The sequence below is a fragment of the Eumetopias jubatus genome, unplaced genomic scaffold (genome assembly GCF_037043125.1).
Source record: "Eumetopias jubatus isolate StellerSeaLion01/CBP00866 unplaced genomic scaffold, mEumJub1_p1.0 scaffold_1, whole genome shotgun sequence".
NCBI classification, from domain to species: domain Eukaryota; kingdom Metazoa; phylum Chordata; class Mammalia; order Carnivora; family Otariidae; genus Eumetopias; species Eumetopias jubatus.
Genome location: NW_028274807.1, coordinates 67,203,291 through 67,225,456, shown reverse-complemented (window position 1 = coordinate 67,225,456; position 22,166 = coordinate 67,203,291). Strand labels below are relative to the sequence as shown.

At 51.9% G+C, this 22,166-nt stretch overlaps 1 protein-coding gene across 1 annotated transcript in view; it reads right to left on the bottom strand.

The window, feature by feature from the left end:
* Window positions 1-22,166, bottom strand: part of PDIA5 (protein disulfide isomerase family A member 5) — a 90,337-nt gene that overhangs the window by 50,585 nt on the left and 17,586 nt on the right. The window contains exons 2-6 of the mRNA XM_028091322.2: window positions 18,614-18,740; window positions 15,577-15,664; window positions 5,794-5,877; window positions 5,499-5,544; window positions 1,372-1,464 (exon numbers count right to left, since the gene is read on the bottom strand). Coding sequence (XP_027947123.1) covers window positions 1,372-1,464; window positions 5,499-5,544; window positions 5,794-5,877; window positions 15,577-15,664; window positions 18,614-18,740 — 438 coding nt within the window. The remainder of the gene's footprint in view (window positions 1-1,371; window positions 1,465-5,498; window positions 5,545-5,793; window positions 5,878-15,576; window positions 15,665-18,613; window positions 18,741-22,166) is intronic.

Below are 22,166 nucleotides of genomic sequence, written 5' to 3'. Positions count from 1 at the left end.
TTACCCAAAGGATATGAAAACACTAACTTGAAAAGATAAATGCACCCCTATGTTTACTGCAGCATTATTTACAATAGCCAAGATGTGGAAGCAACTCAAGTGTCCATCCATAGATGAATGGATAAAGAATATGAGGTGTATATATATATATACACACACACACAATGGACTATTACTCAGCCCTAAAAAAGAGATCTTACCATTTGCAGCAACATGGATGGAACTAGAGGGTATAATGCTAACTGAAATAAATCAGAGAAAGACAAATACCATGTGATTTCACTTATATTTTATATCACTTATATATCTAAGAAAACAAAACAAATGAGCAAAACCAACCAAACAGAAACAGATTGATAAATTCAGAGAAGAAAAAACTGGTGGTTGCCAGAGGGAAAGGGGGTGGGGGGTGATGAACTAGGTGAAAGGGATTAAGAGGTACAAACTTCCAGTTATAAAATAAATAAGTCACAGGAATCAAAGTACAGCATAGGGAATACAGTGAATAATACTGTAATAACTTCGTATCATGACAGATGGCAACCACTCTTCTCATGGTGAGCACTATGGAATATACAGAACTGTCAAATCACTGTTACATATCTGAAACTAAAATACCACTGTATGTCAAGAGTATTTCGTATTAAAAAAAAAGGCCATTCTCCTTCCACCTACAATATAGCACTGCTTGCCTCACAGACCATGGGGAATAGAACAAAGAAGTTCTTGCCCACCCTATGTGAAGGCACAGCCAAGCAAGTAAAGTACCCATGGATAAAGATGCATATTCAGGTCAGGGAGGCAGGCCTAGAAAGAGGGAGGGTCAGGATTGTACGGAGGCTATGATTCCACCACTGTTCTATCCCGACCCCCCATCCTAGCCAAATCCAGAATTGAAAGCTTAAGAGGATAAATAATTTGTTCAGATTTACATTACTTAGAATTGTACAGACCCGACCCAAGTCTCTGGCAATCCAACCCAAACCTCTGAGATTATTCTTAAAGAAAACAAAAAACAAAACCCAGTTTTAAAAACATACAGCCAATCCCAGCAACGACTGAGTTACATAATAAGGAAAGGACATTTAAATGGATATTCCTATAAGGAAAATCTAAACCCATTAAAATACATTAAATAAGGCAGTGAAGAAGGGAGAAAGCTCTCAGGCGGCCAGCCTGTGATCTCCTGTGGGTTCCACTGTGGAGCTGGCAAGAACAAATATTAGGGGCCTGGCAGCCCAGCTCCCTTGGAGGAAAGCACAACTCGTCCCCGAAGACTCCCCTTTCTCATTTCCTTGGACATCTCCCCTAGGGAGCACCTGGTTGTGGGAGGCTGCCAGTGTCTACGAGAATTGATGGGGAATAAATTACCTTTTCACTGTCAATGTGGACAACATCTTTGGCTCCAGGATCTTCCTCCCACAGTGGGGGCCCTTTTGGATCCTTCAGAAAGGCCACTACGGACTGAGGAAAGGAACAGAGAAGGGAAAACTCGTTTTAGCCAGGCAAAGAGGGAGGTGGGGAAATCAGGAACCTGCCCCATCTCCCTGCCCGGAGACCCACGCGCCTGTGGAAAGAGTCTGCATGTGGCCAACCGCATGGGCGGGGGCGGAGGTGCAATTCCATTGCCCACTGACATCACTGCTGAGGGCCCTAAAAATGCACCCCCACCACCTCCACCAAAATTTTTCAGCCATGTGACACCTGACTCTGGTCAGCTGATCCATACCTCTGTGCTTCTTCATGGACAGAGAGGAGATCTGAGACAATTCATTGGCTTATTTAAACCAGAGACACACTCATGCTTTGGCTAGGTCTCATCTCCTTCAGGAAACTCTCTGGCCAATTTGAATAAAGCTCTCCAGTCCTGCCCAAGGACTCCACATTCATGCACAAAAACTGTCAACTGCACAAGTGGGTAAGCACACCTACTTGTCACCTGCTCAGTACTGTGTCATCTAAACTGGTTTGGGAGTGTGTTAAATACCGTATCCTCTGTCGGGCTCAGGCAGGGTGCTCATCTCTGTGGCTGCCTGGTTACCGTACTTCTCTCCCTGAAGACGCCCCCCCCCCCGCAACCCGCCGCCTTCTAGATGCTCAGGATGAAGATCTGACAAAGCCCTTCAGGTTAAAGGGCTTCGGTAGCCTTTGTTGTGTGGACAACTGCCTCAAATCTCACCCCCTCCGGGGAAGACACACGTGGGGTGGGAAACAGGGGTCCTGCCCCTCCACTGCCTTCTCTCCTTGCCACACTCCACCGGTCTGGGACAGGAGCGGCATTCCCTTCCCTCAGACAGCGACTCTGGGAAATGGTGCTCAAAGTCTGTGAGAGCCAGGAATGAGTACCGGAAACCAGCCCACCTCCATCCCTCTGACACTGGAGGGGAGCTGCTGGCCTCCAGAGTGGATGCAAGATTTTGTGATTTCTGTGCACTTCGATCAAGCTCCAACGAGCAGATGACAAGCTGGCTGTGTCCACAAGTGTGGCGGGAGGGCAGTGGGCGGAGGTGAGAAAAGGAAACGAACCTCTTCGCGAGGCTGTGCATTCAGCCCGTCCACTGGTCACACACACAGGCCCTCGGCGAGGCCCACTCGTTCTGGACACTCCATTTGGAAAGAGCTACCATGGAAGAATGGGAGCCAGCTAAGATTTCGTAGAATTTCTTTCAAGTAATGCTCCCTGGTCATCCAAATGGAGCTGTGAAATGCCTCCTGGCAAGAGAAGAGGGGCCACTTCCACCCTGGCAAAGGCAGACCCGCCTCTCCTCTGTCCTTGTCAAAGATTCGCTGCAACAATATAAGCTGAAATGGAAGTGGCAGGGCCTCCTGAAACCCATGCTCACCCACAGCTGCAGAGGCACCTGCCCAGCCTGGGCCATGTGAAAAAGATGCTTCTAAGTGCCCACCTGTTTCAGAAACACCTGGGGCAGCGGTTCTCAATGCAGGGTGCACGGCAGCCTTCAGGAGCCTGTAAGATCTCAGACCCCCATGAAAGCACTTACTTTATACATTACTTTACTAAGCATTTACATTTACTCACATGGCCACATTTTACATTTACTTTACGCAAACATACTGTTTCTAGGGAGAAGACCTACGCCTTTCAGTAGATTCTCAGTGGGATTAGGAACCCGAAATAGGTTAGGAACTACTGCTCTCAGGGGGCTCCTGTCTGCACATCAGCAGGAAGCTGAGTTAAAGGATGAGCACTGTTGGAACTCCGGTTCCCCCACCGCCAGCCCCAGCCCCAGCCCCACCTCAGCATCAGGGAGAAAAGACACGTGGATGCCAAAAGGAAAGGAGTCACCTCTGCTGATGTACTAACTGAAATAATCATTCTTGCTTTTCAGGTGATCATTCTTGTTTAACTAAAGGTACATAATCCCATCCATAGGTTCTCTCCAAGTCAGGCTGCCCGACAAGGTCTTAGGTGGAAAAGTCTGCAGGGAGCAGCACCTGGAAGGCCTCACTCCCTCAGCCCTCCTGCTCTGGGAGCTCTGAATCCCGGGGAAATGGCCCCACAACTCACACCTTGGTTCTCAGGACATCTTGGTGACTGGGAAACCACCCTCACAGCTACACGGCCTTGGGAGAAGGCCATCAGAGGCTCATCTGAGTTTTGGCTTCCACGCACCTCCGGTCCTCACCACTTACACATGGTAAGGATTCTGCTGGACAGACTGCTGACCCGCAAAAGGCCACTTATACAGGAAGGTCCCCTCTTTCCCCTCACTTGTCCGGCCTCTGGCTTCTGTAGGGGCCACAGTGCAGTGCCTGTGACCAGGTCCCTGCCGACCCACCCAGCATGACAGCAATGACAGCCAGAGCATGAGCCTGCAACCATGCACCCAACCCTGCCAGGAACTCCTCTGTCTCTCTGGAGATCGAGGCCCAAGAGGATCCCTGGGAGGAAAACCAACCTGTGACCAAGGAGGGCTTTGGTCTTGGCCGCTCTGGCTGAATGAAGAGCAGAAGCCATCAGGCAGTCGTGGGAGACACTACGCCACTCTTGCTCTGGAGAACTCCAGGGACTCTACCCCAGTCCCTGATGGCCCTGGGGGTTTTGGGGACCCTGGGACTAAGGATGTTCTCTCTCCACTAAAGACTCTGACCCTGTCCAACACTTAGCCCTCTTCTCCAGCTGCAAATCACAGGAAGGATGAAGAGTGAGCAGATGCCGCACACCTGGTCCCAGTAAGGGGGTGGACAAAGGCCAGGACTCAGCCTCCCCTACCTAGGCAAGCTCCTACTACTCCGGCTCCTTGCTTCTTCCCAGCTACTACAGTTCTTTCTGAGCGGCTGCAATTTCCTGCTCCATGATCCCAGGACGACTCAGAGGGAGCCACTAAATGTAAACTGAACACAGCCTCCAAAACTAAAACAAAAAGCCCCCAGCCCCCCTTCCATCCCTGCACAGCACTTCCCCTCCCCGCCCCCGCCCAGCCACACCTCTTCCCGGGGAGCACATGTTCTCTCCCAGGGCTTCAGCTGACGTCTTAACACAGAATAAGAGGCTTAAGCAACCCTAGTTGGTAGAACTTTCTCTAAGTGTCTAAATGGGTGTTAAGATGAGTAATCAGGCCGGGTCTGTATAAGGTAAAAGCTGTAGCGACTTCAAAAAGAACGAGTGTTGGTAGATAAACAGGAAATGACCGGGGTGCTGAGAAGAACAGCAGAGGAGAGGGGCCCTATGGCTGCACAGACAGATGGATAGACAGGAAAGAATGGAAGGAGACAGAGAGAGACAGAGAGAGAGAGAGGAGCGCGGGGTCCAAGCCAGTCAGCTAAGCAGGAAGAGTCTGAAAAAGTAAGTTCCATCTATCTTGGGAAGAGAAGAAATACATGGCCCCAGCTGGGGCAGGGGAATGCCGCCTGGACCAGACACAGGAGGAGACTGGATGACGGAGAGAATGGGTACACTGGAGGAAGAGAATCCAAGGGCAACAGAAGGACTCGGGGCGGGGGCAGCTGCTTTGTGATAACAGCACCTGCGGGTCACAGGGCCTCCACATCTATTTTCACTGATGCTTTTCTCCATCTACTTCTAAATTGCATCTGTAGCAGGGAGGAACTCGGTGACATCGGCATGTCATCCGAAATGAGCTGCATCTGCCGACATGTGCCTACCTGCCTGTGTCCTGCCCCCCGGTGCTCACCTGGGCACAGCAAGTCCCCCCCCGCCCCCCAGCCTTTGGAGAGCTAGCAGGGACACTAGAGACCCAGGCCTCTGGAGGGGAGAGGCATACCCTCACGTGCCTCCCTGGATGACAGCTGATAGATTCACACACTTATCTATGAGGCTGGTCATCCCCATTGTGTTAACAGTTACAAACTTCTCCAGGTATTCTGCTGACATGTGCTCTAGAGATAAGAATCCCTCAGGTCATTTGGAAGAGCTATCTGTGCAATCTGCCCTTCCTTTTCTCAGAGAGAACCTGCCAGGCTTTTGGCATCTGTTCAGATGCTACCTCTGCTGAGAATGAGGGAGGTAAATTTACCTTAAATGTCACAGCTCGGTTATATTCAGTATGAAATGCACCATCCCTGTCAAATGAGGAGAAAAAGGTGTTAACTTAAGAATGGTTGTGAAGATACATACCTTTGGTTTCCTGCAGCATCTTAATAACATTCAGCTATTGAACATGGTTCAAGATTAAAAAAAAGAACTGTAAACACAGAAAAAAAAATCATTCTGAAATAAAATTCACCTAACTAAAAACCACCATTCCCTGAGAATACCAATGAAAGCTTTCAGCACTTACTTGGAAATTGGAAATGCCCACATGTACTTACTGGTAATGGAATAATTCAACCTTTTTGTCCTTTGGGCTCAGGTCAACTTTCATCTTCTTGCACAATTTTCTACTCTCGGCATCACTGAAAGACACAAATGTCAGGAACCATTTGTTACCGGAGGTCCTCACAAAGGTGTTGACAGAGTAGAATCTGCTGGTGGCCTACGAAAAGCCTGGTACCTGGGAATCCTCAATAGCAGGTAAGGCCCTGACTGCAGACGCACATTCAGAGAACTGAAGGAAGGAGAGTAGCCAACAGGAGTTGGGCTGAGCGAGAAAGACAAAAACAAGCAGACGAGGAGGGTATATCACCACACGTGGGGGGCAGCTCAGACAGCTCTGGACAAAGCATGTGCCCAGAAGCACCGTGGGTGGACAGCCCATTCTAAGAAGGAAAACAAACTACAGCATACATCTGTGGCTCCCCATCTTGGCCACTCATCAGAATCATCTGGGGAAGTTTAAAAAAATAGGGATTAACCTGGCCCTTCCCAGATCACTACTTCAGACTCTCTGCCTCGGGCCGAAGCCAGTTTTCATTTTTAAAGCTCAAATGTGTGCCATGTGCCACCTGCTAGATACCATCTGACCCGGATAAGAGGAAGACGTTCTACAATGCTGACGAAGTTATGAAATTGGACCAGGTATTGACAGAAGCCACAGGGAGAAAGGAGAAAGCTTCCGTGAAGTGCAGCATCTGCAATATGTACACGCTTGCAGTTCTCCTAATAAGAAATGTCAGCCTGGTGCCATTGATGGCTCACAAAGTGCTCGTGCCTGATTTCATCTAACTTGGTTTCCTTCCTGTTAGATCAATGGATCTCAAAATGGGGTCCCTGGACCAGCAGCATCAGCACCACCCAGGAACCTGTTGGAAATGCAAAATTCTCAGCCTCATCCCAAACCCACTGAATCAAAACTCTGTGGGGACTTGAGCAACTGTGTTTTAAGGAGCCTTCCAGGTGATCCAGATGTAGGCCACTGCCCTGTTCGGGCTCTTCCTCCTCTCCCCAACCTCTCCAAGGTTTGGCTTCCCCTGTGGCCTCCACCAGCCGCTCAGCGACCTCATCTGTCTCACGGCTTTCCCCGTAACCTCACCATAGTCAGCCAAGTCTGACCAATGGCCAGCCAGAGGCGGCCGGCTACCCCACCCACGCAGGGCCCCTGCCCCACATCCGCCTAGGCTCAGTGAGGGTACGTGGGCCACCAGTCCCCACTGGTCCCCTCTGACTACACCACACGAGAAACTCTGCTAGGAATGACAGCCACTTGAGGGAAGTCCTTTCATCCTCCACTTATGCACACACCTCACCATCTTCTACAGCCATCGGCTCCACACAGCTGTGCACCAGCCCCAGTACAAATTAAACCAGTCAGCTCAATTCTAAAAGCAACACTCATCACTGGACAAGCAACATTGTGGCACCTCATTTCAAGTGTAACTACGCACTTTGCAATGCAAGAAGCCTGTCTGACTGGAGAGATGTGTGTGGGTCAGAGAGGGGGCCACCCTCCTGCCCCCACCCCAACCCAGGCCCCGGCTCTTCCCTCCCTATCTAGTCCTACCTGGAGCAGCCATCACTGCAGCCACCGCAGCTTCCAGCCCCGGGCCTGGCAAATAGCAGGACTCAAACAAAATGCATGATGAATTCCAAAAGGAAAGGCTAATCCCATGGCAACGTGGCAAGGACACCTCGAGACAGGGAATCCAGAGAGAAGGGATCAGCAGGGACGGTGAGGAGATGCAGAAGGACAGAGAGGATACAGCAGGAAGCCCCCGAGAAGGGCCGCCCACGGGATCCCTGGAGTTGGAAACCGGTCCGCTAAAGCCCTGTGGGGATGCCGTACACACCTCCACTGACAAGAGCTTTAACAGCTTGGGCCTGCCCTTCCCGCAGGGGCTCCGTGGTGAAGCCAGGCCTACGGGTGGTAGGTTTGTTTGTAAACGACTGCATCTAAGGTGCCCTTTCCCTACCTGAGCTCATCCCCCAGGAGAGAGGGCTCCACTCGGGGTGTTTACAAGCATTCACTTGGCACTTGCCCTGTCCAGCTTTGTTCTGCCGGGCTCAACTGTTCCTGGGTGACCACCTGCTGTTCACTCAACTGCAACAAGAAACAGCAGCCGGAGCAGGAAGCGATCTTGAGCAGCTCAGGCCTCCCTCAGCCCCATCCCACACCACCGAACCTGCCTGCTTCCACTGCCACACCTGCGGGCGCCGCTCAGACTTCACCAGGCAGCCAAAGGAGGGGAGAAGCGCCACCCCATGCTGGCTCTCTTCCATCGAACCTGGCTGGCAGCTGCTTCCTGTGACTTCCACAAAGCAGAGAGGTGGGACAGGGCTCAGAATCACTCCAACCCCAGTCCCTGCCTTGATCTGGCAGAACCTGCTCCAAGGAAAAGTCTTGCTGCTGCAGCCGTAGGTCCCTGGTGAGCTCAGGACAGGCATAGGGGCTAATGCTCTAACACAGCTGACTGGGCTAAGTGGAGCCCAGAGGGCACAGAGGTTGCCCCTGCCTACTCCTCAGCATGGACCCCCAGCTGCAGGTCTGGCCCAGCCTGCGGCCCCCGCTCTAGTTAAGCCAGTCACAGCTGTCTCTGCCACAGGATTCCTTGGTGCAGACTCGGTGCAACCCACTTCCCTCCTCGGGTTCTGAAACTCTGCGAGGATTGCCACCTCGCCCCTGCTCCCTACACTCACACACAGCTGTGCACGAATGCCAGTGCATGTATGCTCAGAGGGGTGTGTGGGGAGGCGGCGTCCCAGCCTATCTGAGCACCTCTGGCCCAGACCCCAGAGCCTCAGCCACGCACCTTCCGCAGTCCTGCACACCCTTCCCCGCAGTCTTTCTGTCCATGGCGGTGCAGCTCCACATCCGACCGTGTCCACTGTCACCCCCGTCGGAAATGTCTGCTCCAGGAAGGCCTTTGTTTGGCTCACAGCTGACTCTGCAACTGGCATGTACCAGGTACTCTACATAGCCTGAGCGAGTGAGGGAGTGAATGATGGTGTCCTGTCACTCCTGGGGTAAGGCTCTACACTTCTAGCTCTCGGGGCTCTGTCTCCTGAGCTCCAGGAGTCCTGCCAGGTGACAATTCCTAATAGTACTTTCTCCGACTGGCTCCCCTTCCTCCCGTTTCTCAGAGAACGTGTGTGTGTATGTGTGTGTGTGTGCATGCACATGCACGTGCTAATCATTCAGTACAGACAATAAAAGTCTTAACGAGTTCAAGAAGGGAAGAGAAATTACCCAAGCTCGGGACCTTAAAAGGATCTGGGTTGATAGATTAAGCACAATTAATTGATTTATTGGCTACCTCCCTCTCTGCCTCCCTTCCCCATCCAATGAGTGAGGCTCTGGCGGAAAAAGGCAGGAAGACAAAGGCAGCAATCAGGGAAATGAGAGGCTTTGTTGGGATGCAGAGAGAGGGAGAAAACCACCATGGATCAGAGAGTGGACTGCCGTGCAAAGGCCCTCACCTGCCACTTCCCTGACTGTCCTGCAAGAGCGGACTGTCCAGCCGGTCTGTGTGCTCGGGAGGCTGGAGCCCTGCCTCCCTCGGCTGTTGACTCACCCAGACCTGCTACATCCTGTCCTGCCCCACCCCCCCTCGGCCCTCCTCTACAGAGAATGTGGGGGAAAGATTCCAGAGGCCTGTACACACGCCCCTCGCCACCCCCAGGCGAGAGAGACAAAGACACACACACGTGTATTTCTAGGTGTTGTGGGCTGGCCGGCAAGCAGCATGGTGACTGCTACCGCGCGTGCCGCCGTGTTTACTAGATCTTCATGTGTGGTCACAGTCGTCCAAGAGGCTGGCCACCCCCGCTCCAGGGAATCAGACCCAGGGATGAAAGGTGGGGGGCGAGAGCAGGAAGGAAGAGAAAAACCAAGGTGCTGGAGGCTCAGGGAGGGGAGCTGTGCCTTTCTCAAATCACAGCCTATGGAATCACACCCTCCCTGGAGGAAGGTCCAGCTGCCAGCTGGAGGGACCGACGGCTTCTAGACCCAGCTCTGCAATCAGCCAGCCTGTCACTTCAGGTGGGTGCCGTGGTTTCCCGAGCTGCAAAATGCAGGAGCTGTCCACACGAGGTGAATGGAGCTTTCAATTCCTCTACAGAGCCCAGTACTCCTAAAACATAAAGCACGCTGCCTATATCCTGACAGGTGAATCAGGAGCCAGACCCCAGGAAAGAAGATGGGAGACTCAGAGAGAGCAGAGCCTCAGGCATCTCCCTCCAGCCCCCCAACTTGGTCCTCGCTCAGCAAGTTGGCATCCTTAGAGCCACACAAGCTGGGGGCAGCTTCCTGCAGCCGGGCAGGACGCGGAGCACACTGTCCTGGCCACGGCGTGCCCCTGGCTGACCTGGCCTTTCCAGGTTCTGTTGCCCCATCAAAGCAGCAATAAATCTCTTTCTCCCATCTGCTAGGTCCAACCCAACATGGTGGGATTCTGAGCAGATGGACCTGTGGCCCCTGAGGGTGGGCAGGTCAGAAAATGTAGGAAGGGCCTCACTCCTGAGACATGAAGAAGATGGGAGAGGACGAGGAGCGAGTGAGCAAGAAAACGCTGACAGAGTGACTGCTAGGTGCCACGTACCCAGGACAACCTGAAAGAACAGGGGGAGGGCATGAGGCGGGAGACAGAGAACAGCCTGGAACAGCGGGGTCTTAAACCTGGACCAGCCTTGGTGGGCCAAGGAGCACCCTCTGATGAGGGACTTGGGACAACAGGGATCCTCCCGGGTTTGGCTGTTCTGTAGGGCACCTATCTCCAGAAGGCACAGGATGAAGGAAAATGTACACAACGTAGTTAATAAAAGGGATAGGAATAAGAGAGGGGGCCGTGCCCTCTCCTCCCCCTCCTGCCCGCCCCCCCCAGCCTGGAGATTCTTAGGCTGTGCTCCCCAGCAGGGTCATGGCCCCCCCCCTTGAGCATGGGGCAATGTGCCGGGAGGCATCTGAAGCCTCAACATAAACACGGCACTTCTCCTGGGAGTCTGCTTTATCCCCTGGTAAGTAATGTTAAACATGCTTACATATGAAGAAGCAAATGCTAAACTCAAAGAATTTTTAGAAGAAAACATTTAAGACTTCAAAATACGTGATGCCTGCCCTGGAAGGCCCCACGTCTTGGATCAGGGAAGGCAGCACTGCCCCGGGGAAAGCAAAGCAGATGGGAGAAAGAGAGCAGGAAAGAAGGAAACCGTGGCTAGGTAATGACCTTACACCCTCAGGAAAAGCAAGCCGTGAGCTCCCGATATGCAGTGTCGGCCCAGTGAGAATCAGCCTCAGGAATTAGCATACCAGGCACGGCTCCCGCATGCTGGCTCCAGCTCAGCTGCCCCGACAGCAGCACTCCGCGCCAGGGCTGAGCCCGATGCCAGGCTGGGGGGCACGAGGGGCATACCAACTGCCTCACACACAACCCCCTTCACAGCCGGACAACCACCACCAGCCAACCCGAGCGTGGCTGCTGAGGTTTGAGCCAGGAGGTGGAGTGAGGGGAAAGGGAGAGCTGACAAATCCCTGGACAGACGCCAGACACCCTACAGACACCTCACAGCTACGAGCTACAGGGCCTGGGACCTGGGAGAAAACCGACACAGAGGGGTGCGTGTGCCTGCAGCCACACGTGCAAGGGTAGGGAGGGAAGAGCCAGAAAATCGAGAAAAGGGGGGAAGAGCAGCAGCCAGAGAGAGAAGAGAGGAGGAGAAAAACTAAAAAACTTGGGGAGGCAGGGACCCAGTGATGGGGGAGAGGCGACAGAAACTAGTAAGGAGGAGGGAACAAAGCAGAAGAGAGGCCAGCAGCTCTGAGGGAAGGACAGGAGAGACCTAAGGAGCAGACACCCAGAACGGGGGGAGACACAGAGAAAGACCCCCCCCAAAAAAAGACTGCCACCTACTCACATGCATACACACACACACCCCAAACCTGGCAGCTTCCAGGATTTTCTGAACCAGGCTATTCAGGGATGAGAACAAACTGGAAGACTGAACTCCATGGTTCACACAAGATTACGCTGCAGCCCAGAGAGGGGCAGTGACTTGCCAAAGGTAAGGCAGCTATTAGCTGTCCGTCTAGACTCAAAGCCTGGCCCCATGACCTATAGTCCTACAAGTCCCACTGTACCCCCAAACTTCTTAAGGGTCAGAGCAAAACAGCCTGTGCACTGGGGCTGACTCTCATGCTCAGAACTTTCTTCAGGGGCATCCTCTCAACACCCACCCCCAAGAAAGTACCGTTGAAGAATGCACGCACCATTTCTCCCCCTCGGCTTCTTCTGGCAATGGCCTGAACAATCCTGCTCAGTTGAAAAGTAACAGTAAAAATGGGATCTCACATTTAAATTATATTCTAGAAAGAACTTCCATTTGCTGGCTCCTCACCACAGACCTGGAAAGGCAGCAGAATATGTACTATTGTCCCATTTACAGATGAGGAAACAGACCTGTCTGAGGAAACAGACCTGTCCGATGTCACAGGGCTCCTAAGTAGCAGAGCTGACCCTTCAACCCAGGCCTCTGCCTTTATCCCGCATACCTTCAAAGTGGACACTTCGCACCACAGCACTGTCTTCTCTTGCCCTAGAATGCCCCCTGTTCCCTTCACCTGCCCTTCAAGGGAGAAAAGCAGCGTGGGCTCTTCACTCGAGGCCTTCCTGTCGCCCCCCCCCCCCAAGCCCTGGCATCCTCATTCTAGCCTCCAACCCTCTGCTGGCAAGGCAGGAAGCACAGCTGGAAAGGATGAGAGACGGGGAACCTCAGGAGGGCCCGTGCGAGAGGAGACACACTCTGGCTGACTACCTGCTATTTAATAGCTGCAAGGATAAAAAGTGAGTAGACGTTGGCTCTGTTCCACCTGCTCACTCCACTGCAGACAGCAAGAGAAAGTGTTCCCAAGAGCGCTTCTGCCCATCCCTGGAAGCATCTCATTCAGATTCATAAACACAGACTGATCACATTTAGGACACAATGAGAGCTGTCATACCGGGCCCTAGGGTTAACGTGGTGGGTTCCTCCAGTGATTTACAGGGCACTTTCAGAAGTCTAGGACCAGCAGGGCAGAACCAGCTCACGCCCTTGGGGAGTTCCCTGTGTAATGCTTGTCCATGAGAACTGCCACCCCCAGTGGCCCGCGTGGACTAGAGCCCCAAGTTCTGTCCCTTGGGCTGCGCTGGGAAGATCTCCCTGCACCCTGCCTCTGACTTCAAACTTGGACCCAGATACTCCTGCTTCCAACACAACCCATTAGAGCTCCATAATCCATCTACTTATCTAAACTATTTTAAAAGCCACGTAACATTTCAGTTTATACTTCCTCTCTTAGAGGGATGAACTGAGTGGCGACTATGTGGAACGGTCTGTCCTTTTGTCTTAAGGTTACCTCTTTGGGCTCTAAGGAGCCCCCCTAGATTTTCATCATAGCACATCAAAAGTCACAGGATTATTTCTCCCATTGGCACTTTTATTGACTCCAGACGTCATGTCTCCGAAAAAGCCCTGGATTCTAATGTTCTAACCCTGGCCTCCCCCTCTTTAGTCCTGCCTCTGCAGGGAGCAGAGCAGGACTGCCGGCTCCACACCCAGCAGCAGAGGACCCCAGGCAGTGCTCGGGGCCCACACCACGGGGAGCTGCCTGCAGGGAAACCCAGGGCACTTTAAAGACCTGGTACTTAAAGGTCTTTCCCCCAAATTGTAACTCGACTTTCACCATGAAGCTTTTCTCAACCTTTCCAGGCAGATTAAAGGGGTACCCCTCGCACCCACAGCTTCCATCGATTGCATTTCTCACATGGACTGTAATTACCGGGTTCAGTGTCTGCTTCCGCCTTGCACGCTGAGCTCCTGAGGACGCTATTCTCCGTCTGTGTACCTCAAGGCATACAGTAAGTGCTTAGGAATGTTGCAGGAGAAGGCAGCTACTACATCAAAGCTCTCCTTCCCACTTCTGCCACCTGCAAGTCTATGAACTCCCTGTGATAGGCTCTACCAGCTTGGCCGACCAGTGTCATCTCCAGATATGGAGATTCCAAAGTGCCCTGTCCCCTCAAAGAGGCTCTGTCGTTCTGCCAGTCACATGGTGCACTCCTGGGAAAACGCGGGAGACTGAGACACACCTAGGAGACAACACTTTTGGACCAACTATGAACTAGAATTAACTGGTAGCCAAGATCTCACCACATGTCAGATAAATCAGGAGATGTGAGGCCAGAGACAGGAGCGTGCACGTGCACACACACCCCTCCAGCAAACACCACTCACCTACGACTTCTGCTAGTCTCATCCAGGGCTTTGTCAAAATATAAATCTCCCATCACTTCTCTCCAATCATGGGCAGGACAAACTTGAGGCCATAAACTTATAAATCAGGGTGTCCCAGAAGTTTATTCACAAAACGGCCATCTAGAATTCCGACTGGAAGGGAAGAAGACTGCACTGGAGCTGAGCCCGAGAAGCTTAGCTAACCCACAGGCTAGCAGCCAGGCTGTGGCTCGGGCAAGAACAGCTACAGGAAAGGTTACAAAGCCCTTGGCGGGCCGTCCAGGAAAAGAACTGCCTCTTTTCCCAGCAGAGCCCCACCTCTTCCCCGTACTAACAACGATGCAATATTCTCCTTTCCCCTCCTCTTCCCAAGCCCATACCCCTGACAGACCCGAAGTCCAGGTGAGAAGTGGCTGGACACAGTGACTCTGGAAACACTTCCTGTCCTCAGTCGGAAGCGGATGTAAATGCTGGTATCCACCAAGTGCAACACAGAGCCTTGCATACAGTAGGTGCTCAAACAGACAAAGGACAAACCTGCTCTTCGTTACCTTTCTTCCTACGTTCATTCACTCTCTGTGCCTGTTCTGTACTTGGGCCAATCTATACCAAATTGGGAGTTAATTATATGATGAAGGTGTGTGCATATGTGCATGCACACACACGTGCACAGACAGGTGTAGAAATTATTCCTAATGACTGAAAGGAAAGGGAAGCTGAGCACACCCTGGATTCAAACTCCCACAGTTAGAAGAATCCGAGAATTCCATCAAGCAACCGCTTCCCCACCCTAAGAAGTAGCCCCCCTTCCTACAGACACCTGCCTGTGGGCTGTGTTCGGTCCTGTCACCTTAACACGGGCAAGGACGTCTCTGGGCAGGGGGAGGTCGGGAAGGAGGAGAAGGAGGAGGAGGAACGGGCAGCCCTGGCACCGGGACAGGCAGGGGCGGGCAGGGAGACACGGGTCAGAAGAGAGCGCTGGAAGGACAAAGCCACCTGTCTAGGCCTGATCTAACGGAGCCACCTCAGAAGGCAAGGCAGCAGGCCGTCGGACCAGCTGGTTCCACCACCTTCACGCTGTGGGCGGTGGAGAGCTCTATGAATGACCTGGGCTGGGGGTAAAGCCCATGGTTCTTGCTGCAGACCCCTCCCCCAAGCAAGCCCACTGGGTGACCCTGAAAATAACCTTGCCTCTGAGCATCAAGGCCCCCTCTCCCACCTACTGGGAAGAAAAAAATCACGTGACACGTGACAACAGAGTAAAAAGTAAAAACGCTACAGAAAAAGGTAGGAAGAGTGGTGGGACCGGACAGAACAGGCGGGAAGCCCGAACTGCCCCCTCTCCAGGCCACAGGGGACCCTGCAGTAAGGTGAGAGAGGCTCGCCTACTGCCACCTCTCCAGCACACCCTCTCTCCCAGAGCATTCCTCAGGGACGCTTCCCTACCCCACCCTCCAAAGCCCCGAAGGAGGCCCTGCCCTCCAGCCACCATGCCCCATGTCCCCAGGACATACCCACAGTCTACCCAGCAGATGGTGCCTTGTCCTTTCACGGCCTGGGCCACAGTGGATAATAACCTGAGATGACTTTCAGCTGCAGCCTCTGTAAAAAAATAAAACGGTAAACATCTGTGTCCGAGCACCCCAGGACCACCTCTTGCCATCTTCCCTCAGGGGTAAGGAAGGATGGAGACCCGTCCCAGAGGGGAGGTCCGGGGCACCAGTAACAACACTGACCCTGAGCTCTATAGTTCGGTGAGAATGCTTTTCAGAATCCCTGATCTCCGCCAGCCTCCGGAGCCCTCCTCACAGACACCGAGCCCCCAACTCACCCCTCCTTTACGCCACACCTCACGCCCCGCTCTTCCAAGAATCTCTCGGCCAGATGCTCAACTCTCGGTAGAATCTCTGACTCATTACTTTTCTGGGACAAACTGTGAAAGTTCTATAACCAAACGATTACAATTCTGTAACTAACGTAGGGAACAAGTTTGCCAATTCCACACTCCTCTGACTTGGAGCCCAAGCTGGGAGCTGACAAGAGCAGGGACCAGACCCTTCCTTTACTTGTGCATCACATCCTCATCTTGGCAGGGGCTCAGTACAACCTGGTGGTTAAATGAGGTTTATATGTGACACTAGACTCAGACGGACCACTGTCAAGTGGACCCAAGTCACATTTCACAATCCATTTCCCCAGCAGCGACAGAAGAGACGGCCCTCGCGGTACCTGGAGGGTCAGCTGCAAAAACACACACCATGCCTTGGGGTAGGGTGGAGTGAGCACGAGAAAGGAAGTTCTCCATGGGTCCAGGCATCTGGGCAAAGCATGGGAAACTACTGTGGGAGGGCAGGAGCTTGGGGGCAGAGGCTCCCGGCCAGGATTCCAACACTGCTGCAGAGGGGCTGTGGCCCATGCATCACCTCTCCTCATCACACCTGGGAGCTCACTTGAAGGGCCCCCCATGCAGACACTGGGAAGGAGAGCAGGTCTGCTGCCTCCCCCACCAAAAACCGTAAGATACATCCCAAAGCCGAGCAGAAATGATGTCTGAATTATCTGGCTCCACAGATCTCCTTTTCTAGCGTGGATAATGGTAGCTGTGTGTGAATACAAAGCATGCTGAGCCTTTTATGGAAGTGAACAAAAAGCATCTTTCTAGAGAGCTGCACGGAGCCACCCGAAGGAGGCACTCCCGGGAACCCCCACAAGCCCAACTGGAGGGGCGGGCAGCAGAGGGGGAGAAAGCCATCACCCCACCATGCACTGGGGCTCAGACAGGGCTCGCTGGGGCAGGGGGCGGAAGCTGAAGTTGAGCTATATGAAGCACTTCCCCTCTGAACCCCACCTTTCAGCAGGGGAGAGGAATCCCCCCTGCTTGGGAGGATAGGAACGGAGAAAATCCAGTTACTGCACTACTCTACAGCCCACTGAGGGTCACACATCTGCAGCAGGTCCAGGCAAAGGGGCAGGAAGGTAAAACCATCACGTGGGTCCTGCCGCCCAGCAGTCCAGGCAGAGAGGACCCCAGGAAGCACTGGAACCCCACTGCCGATGAGTGAGCCAGTGGCCAGGTGAGGGGCAGAAGAGAAAGTAAGAGTGGTCCGGGCCCGGTGTCCTGCCCCACAACTACCATAATCATTTCCTGATCTCAGAGCCCTTCCGTCATTGCAGGATTAACACATTTCCTCCTACCCTCCAGCAGAGGAAACAAAGTGGGGGCAGCAGAGAGGGCCAGCTCTATCATCTACCAGCCAGTGGCCGTCAGACAAGTCAGCTAGTCTCCCTCTGCCTCAGCTTCCCCACGGGTAAACAGGAAGCTCTCTGACAACCTGCACTGCCTCCCTCATGGCAAGGAGCAAACAGGAGTGTGTCCCAGGAGTTCCTTGCAGAGTCCGTGTAAGATGATGAGCTTCTATGATGGGACCGAGCCAGAGAAGGAATTGAGGGTTTCTGCACTGGCAACCGCCTGGCTCCACGAGCATCCGAGGGAGTGAGCCATGCTTATTCAGGGCCCTGCACCCCGGGCCTCAGGAGCAACTCTGCTTCTCCCTTGCCTCAATTTCCCCCTACTCTTGACAACGGAGAATGCTAGACACATGCCGGGCTCCTAACAACCACCTCAGGAAATGTGTGCCAAGCCCTCAAAAGGGCAAGAAGTAGCAAGTGCCAGGGTGCTTAAAGGATGCAGGCTTCAGGAGAGACACACATCCAAAACATCCATCAGCCCCAGTGCCAATGAGTGTTGAGGATGAGCTGCCAGGGAGAACTATGCCCGGAACTGGCCCAGCCACTGGTTGCTTCTCCAGGGCACAGAAAACTTGGCATCCTTAGGAGCAGTGAAAACACTTAACTCTGCTGGAACAACATCAACAGTCAGATGTTCAAAGTCGCAGCCAAGAGCTAAGCAAACCTCTCTCCATCCACTATGCCCTTGCCAGCCTCAAGGTCACAAGAGGCAAGCCACGGCTCCTACCCCCACTGAAACTGCCCACGGCTCCTACCCCCACTGAAACTGCTCTGTCCTGCTCTTGGAGCCCAATGCCAACTCAGCCCCATGTTCTGACCCCAGAGTAGGACAGATGGGGACCAGGCAGGGCCAGGGCTGCCAGCCTGGGTGCGTGCTCCCAAGCTTGGGACCAATTCAGCTGGCAACAGGCCAGCCCCGTCAGTTAATCAACAGCTCTGGCGAAGCATGCCCTATCATGGCCAGACCGTGCCTGTCCAGGAAGCCAGAACATCCATCCCCAGTGACCACCATCCTCCATCCCCCTTCACGTACACCCTCTCCCTCCTGACGTAGTGAGGGCTCCAGAGGCTCTTCCTAAGAAAGACTGATTACAGGGAACTGAAATAGCCTCTCAGGGACCCAAAAGAGACAGAATGCACACTCCTTGGTGCCTCTACCTCATTTTCTGGGGAAAGCTGACAAGCCTGATGACCCTCAGGCCCTCCGTGGGTGGTCCTGAGGTCTCTGCCTCCCATCTGTGCCCCGAACTCAAACCGTCTCATCCCCGATGGATGACCCCCAAGGCCAGGTTGGGCACTCACCAGATTTGGAGTAGAGCACCAGCACATTATTCCGGGTCCTGAGAAGTTTTTTCAAGTCCTTGGGGTCAGAAATTCTCTCGATGAGTGAGGAGACCTTTGTGGAGGACAGCCACATCGGCAGGACCACCTGGGGATCAAGAAGCCAAGGACCATGAGCCCCAGCTTCCTGCCAGGCCCAAGGAAGAGTGGTTGCCTGCAGACACACTGCCTAGAACACACTTTACATCAGAGGGAGAAGGGCACACCAACACTTCTCAGGACACTGCACCAACTTTTCCACCTTATCCCCTCCCCAAATCACCAACAACCCTCCCCCAGGACACTGCCCAGCCCATTCCCAGTCTCCAACTCGCCACTCGTCTTCAGGCCCTTTTACAAAGCTGCATGAGCTGCAGACCACACAAGCAGGCTGCATGGAGGCACTAGTCACCTACTCACTCCAGGCCCCTCTGGGAAGTCAGTGCCTGTACCCCACACTGCACTCCAACACCACACACCAGGGCAATGTGAAAACTCCATCCCACCTAGAAGCACTGAAGCACAAAGCCACAGAGAAGTAAGATCACTTCTCATATTTAGGTTGGGAATGGAAGGTTTTCAGCTTTTCCCACTCAGCCAATGATCTCAGGAGGCCAGCCAACAAGAAACGAGCAATTCTTCCCAGATAACCTGGAGACCAGCCTTGGATACTGGAGGCCCCAAGCACCTCTGCAGGCACAAGGAGGGGTGGGCTGGAAGCAGGCTGGGGAGGAGGTGTGTTAAAAGTCTGAATAAGGAACAGTCACACAGCAGATCCCCTCACCCAGCCCACAGAGCTAGCCAGCAGCTCCTTGCCTAGCTGGCAGAAAACATGGGGCTACTATATGGAGAGACTAAGAAAAGTTCTGCTGGGAGACACCAGGCAGACAGCAGAAGTATGGCCCTGAGAGAAAACAAGGGGATTAACGGAAAGTCTACAAACTGAACATTGAGATCACCCATCCCTCTGAGCCCCCACTCTTCCCTGACATCTCCCCTCCATTTTCCAGAATGCTGCCAGTCTTATTCCCCCAGGCAGGAGATTAGAGAATTTTTCTCTGTGGAAACTGAGAAGCACAAGAAAAACAGCCTAAAGATGGTGATTTGGAGATCCTCCAATGAAACAACTGAGTTCCCATTGAAATGCCCACTGTGAGGCCCTCTCAGTAAACAAGCACCCTCCACCTCCTCCTCACTCTCACAGTCTCCAATGCATGTGCCAGTGCCTTGCTATTCAATACAGATAACCCAAGTTCCCCAGATATTTGAGGAAAGCCCTCAACACAAAAGAAAGGGATGAAAACAAACTAAAAAAGGATGACAGAAGAAAAGGAACAGAAAACAGCAAAACTATAATTATTATTCTCAGAGAAATGAAATGCTGCATCCATAAAACAAGAATAGAAAGTGGGGTGCCTGGGTGGCTCAGTCGGTTAAGCGTCTGCCTTCAGCTCAGGTCATGATCCCAGGGTCCTGGGATCTAGCCCCACATCGGGCTCCCTGCTCCACAGGCAGCCTGCTTCTCCCTCTGCCCCTCCCCCTGCTTGTGCTCTTGCTTGTGCTCTCTCTCTCTGTCAAATAAAATTTAAAAATTAAATTAAAAAAAAGAATAAAATGGGCGCCTGGGTGGCTCAGATGGTTGAGCGTCTGCCTTCGGCTCAGGTCATGATCCCGGGGTCCTGGGATCGAGTCCCGCATCGGGCTCCCTGCTCCTTGGGAGCCTGCTTCTCCCTCTGCTTCTTTCTCTCTCTCTCCCTCTCTCTCTCCCTCTGTCTCTCATCAATAAATAAATAAAATCTTAAAAAATAAATAAATAAATAAATAAAATCTTAAAAAAAAAAAAAAGAATAAAATGCTACGAGAAAGGAATAGTCAAAGAGGATCAGGAAAAATTCTTGGAAAGTAAAAACTCTCACAGAACTAAAAAATTTCGATACTGTTGAATGTAAAATTTTAAAAAACTCCTAGAAAATAAAAGAAAATCAAGAAATAAAAAATAGAAGAAAAAGGTAAGAAAAATAAGAAAATGTATCCATTAAGTGCAAGAGTCAAATTAAAGTAACTCCAGAAAAAGAAATAAACAGAGGAAAAGAAACTTAAAAAAAAAAAAATACTTCAAGAAAATACCCCAGACTTAAAGAGAGAAGGTCCCACACAATGAATAAAGAAAGACTCTCACCAAAGTACAACTCCGAAAACTTTCAGAACACTGCTGACAAAGAGGAGATTCTGAAAGTTTCAAAGAAAAAAAACCGACCACATACAAAAAGATCAGGTGTCAAAACTGACCTAAGACTGCTCATCAGCACAGCGGAGGACAATGAAGTGTTGCCTTCATGACTCTCATGCAACATGATCTCTAGCTGGAATTCTATATCCAGCCAAACTGTCAATTGTGAGTACAGATTTACTTAGGCTTAAGAGCTCAGATGTGAAAAACTTACCAATACACCCTTTCTAAGGAAAATACTGGAAGTCATGCTCTAGCAAAACAAATGAGTAAAAAAATCAGAAAGACATGGAACTTAGGAAACAAAGGATCCCACAAAGAGAGGCAAGGAGAATTATCATGTTGATGGTGAACAGGAGTCCAGGACATATACCCCGTAGTCTACAGAGCAACCAGCCCATAATGGAGCAAGGACAAAGAGCTATGGATGAATTTGGTCAATAAAATGAGGTAACTGTAGATTATCTGATATGCTTGATTATACTGATCAGTTAAACAATCTGACCAAAGTTACATAGCTAATAAGTAACAGGGCCAGAACCGGAACCCTAGTCTATTTGACCTGATGCCCTCTCAGTCCATTGCCTCTTTACAGCCAGAAGTCTTGAGCTGCAGCTGAGCTCTACCACTCAGTAGCTAAGATGCCTAGCCAGCATCACTCAACCTTCTACGGCTTAGTGCCTTGCATCTGACATGGAAATAATGATACCTCCCTAGTGGGACTGCTGTGAGGATGAAATGGGGTACCTTACTGAACATGCTTTATAAATCATAAAGCACTCCAACAGCACCAGTTACCATAATATATAATACGATGTTCCATCCCCACAGAGTAGAAGATAGAAACGTGGCCATATTCTAGTGTTTCTGAATATAATCTGCCACTGGAATGCAAACGTTCCTTCTCCCCAGGGTAAAACAATCCAGGAGGCGGAGCTGAGGATCCCTCATCCTGCCCTGCCAGAGCTGGGTACAATACCCGAGGACCCACTGCCCTTACGTAACCCACCTTGAGAGCTCACCAAAAAGTTCATTCCATTATATTATTACATGTTATTCTCCTGCTCTCAGGCAACTAATGGACTTCAGACTAAAAAGTCCATAGCTCAATGCACATGATTGAAGGAAAAAAAGAAAAGAATCTGTTGAAAAAACACACTGATGTTGCTCCGGTTTTAATCCTCAGATAATACGGTCAATCAGGAAAAACAACTGCCCTTGCCCAGTGCCTCAGTACTTTGACCTGTAGACCAGCCCTCCTGAGACTGGCAGGCACCTACACTTCTGGAACTGGGGAGAAGGGAA